General features: G+C 63.0%; 1 protein-coding gene across 1 annotated transcript in view; it reads right to left on the bottom strand.

Moving 5' to 3' along the window:
• The window catches only part of NLGN3 (neuroligin 3), a 20,870-nt gene extending 19,819 nt beyond the window's left edge, over positions 1 to 1,051 (bottom strand). The window contains exon 1 of the mRNA XM_010160761.1: positions 574 to 1,051. Coding sequence (XP_010159063.1) covers positions 574 to 1,051 — 478 coding nt within the window. The remainder of the gene's footprint in view (positions 1 to 573) is intronic.
• Positions 1,052 to 2,177: the final 1,126 nt, after the last annotated feature.

The following is a 2,177-nucleotide window of genomic DNA, read 5'->3' as shown; positions in this document are numbered from 1 at the left end:
GCCAAGCGATGTGCCTGCCAGTGCCCCCAACCTCTCATCCGCACCAGGGCCCCCAAAAAGGGCTCCACGGTCCTTTCCTGGCTGGAGCATCTCCCCAGGGAGAGGCAGAGAGTGTTCCTCCCAGCCGCAGCCGCAGCCCACGCCCACAACTAGCGCATGGACCTGGGGAGGGTGGGAAAGGGGGGAGAGGAAGGACGAAACCGAACCAACTCAAGACAGAACCTGGCACTCGGCGCCTGGGGAGCACAAACCAGCTTGTCGCTCTGTGGATCTGCGGTCAGAGAGTCGGATTCAGATTTAGCAACACAAGAGAGGAACCCGTGATGATGCCATGGAGGTGGAGGGGGGGGCCAGGAGGCGTGGAAGAGCAGGAGCACGCGAGACAGAGATGGCAGCTGAGGGCAAGAGGGTGAGCTGCGTGGCCAGAGAAAGCTTTCCACAAACAGACAGCATGCTGCAGGGTCCACAACCACATGCTTCAAACACAACACCCAGGTGAGACCAACCACTGCTGGGGAGGGGCGGAGCGGTGCCCCCCCCCGCCCTCCTGCGGGCACCCCGGCGGGGACTCACCATCCTCCGTAGGGATGTAGATGTTGAGATACAGACAGTCCTCGTTGGGGTCCTGGATGTACGTGGCCACGATATCCAAATTGGAGGTAAACCAGATGGGCAGCATGATCTCGGGAACGGCGTTGTGGATGTTCTGCGGGCAGACCGGCGAGAAGTGGGTAGCGTTCCTGATGCCCGACCAGGATGGTGGTGGCTCGGGGGGCATGAACCTTTTCTCCCCTATGGGGGGGGCGGCATAAGGCACCCCTAGGTACTGGTCCACGGGCCCCAGAATCTCACTGGGCAGTGGCACGCGCACCCCCCGCAACTTCCCATAGTGCGTGTTGACAGTCGGCGAGTAGACCTGGCCCTCCATCCGCACAACCGCCGAGGCAAAGCTCAGGACCCAGAGGACGAGACGCAGGTCCCAGCCAGCCACCAGCTCAGGCACTTGGAGAACGGGGGGCAAGAGAGGGCTTCTCCAGAGTATCAGCCACATCGTCCGGGAGGAGCAGCACCAACATCCAGGCCTGAAGCTCCTGGGGCGAGGGCTCAGGGCATCCCCATCATGCCAAGCCTCTGATTTGCCTGCTGGGAACAGTCAGAGCTGAAGAGCCGGGAGTCAGGAGCACACAGCCCAGCCACACCTTCTGGGTGATTCAGGAGCACAGACGCAGGGAGATGTGCCACCGCTCTCACAGCCTGCCAGCTGCCCGCTGCTGCCCGCCTGCCAACAGCACGGTCTGGATACTGTGGAGAGATGGAGGGAATTAACAGCAGACTTGCTCTGGGAATGGTCAAAGAGCTGCAGCACAGAAGGAGCCAGGATCCCTGGCCGGACCTTTCCACCCATGGGTGCTCGTTGGCTCCGCCACCGCCCAGGCAGGCGGCTCTGGGAGTAGGCAAGTGCGGGCAGCACAAGCAGAACATGTGCAGAAACATGGACTGCATCTGTCCAGGCCTGCAAAGCCTGTCTCTGGCACTCAGGGGCCATCCCTGCCCTGCCTGGGTGAGTGCCACAGCCGCTCTGGCACAGTGCCCTTGCCCCATGCTGCAGGAGGGTATAAGCAGCAGATTATGGGTGCCAAATAAGCAGGACAGGGACACCTCGCTGGCACCGTCCCTCACCACAAGGAACCTGTTTGACACCACCACTGCCCAGCATGGCCCTTGCACCAGAGCCTGCTGGCACCTCTCCCCTCCTGCCTGAGCTGCAGCCACCGGCACTCCCACGCTGTGCAGCCTGTGCTACTTGCCTTCGCTCCCTCCCAGCATCCCTGCCCTGTCTAGGTGCCACCACCCCACCTCACACACCAGCAAATCAGACCCACATGTCCTACCCAGACACCCATCTCGGCTGACAACATGCTCTCCAGCCAGCTTTCTCTCTCCACGTGCCGCTGGCCGAGGCAGCGAGACCCCAGGCATGACCCGGGTGCTGAGCAACAGGATGGAGACAGCCAGAGTGCTCCCGGGCAGTGTCCCCCTGTGCCGGCACCCCAGCTTCCCTGACACCCCTTCCCTGCCCCGGTCACCCAGGCAAGCCCGGAGGAGGCAGAGCTCTGCTCCTATGTCCCCATGCCGGGTGGGAAGCAGATGCGGCAGCCCCCGTGGGGTCCGCGGGG

The sequence above is a fragment of the Eurypyga helias genome, unplaced genomic scaffold (assembly GCF_000690775.1).
Source record: "Eurypyga helias isolate BGI_N326 unplaced genomic scaffold, ASM69077v1 scaffold21991, whole genome shotgun sequence".
NCBI lineage: Eukaryota > Metazoa > Chordata > Aves > Eurypygiformes > Eurypygidae > Eurypyga > Eurypyga helias.
The sequence above is the reverse complement of the archived record's forward strand: the minus strand, read 5'-3'. Positions and strand labels throughout refer to the sequence as shown.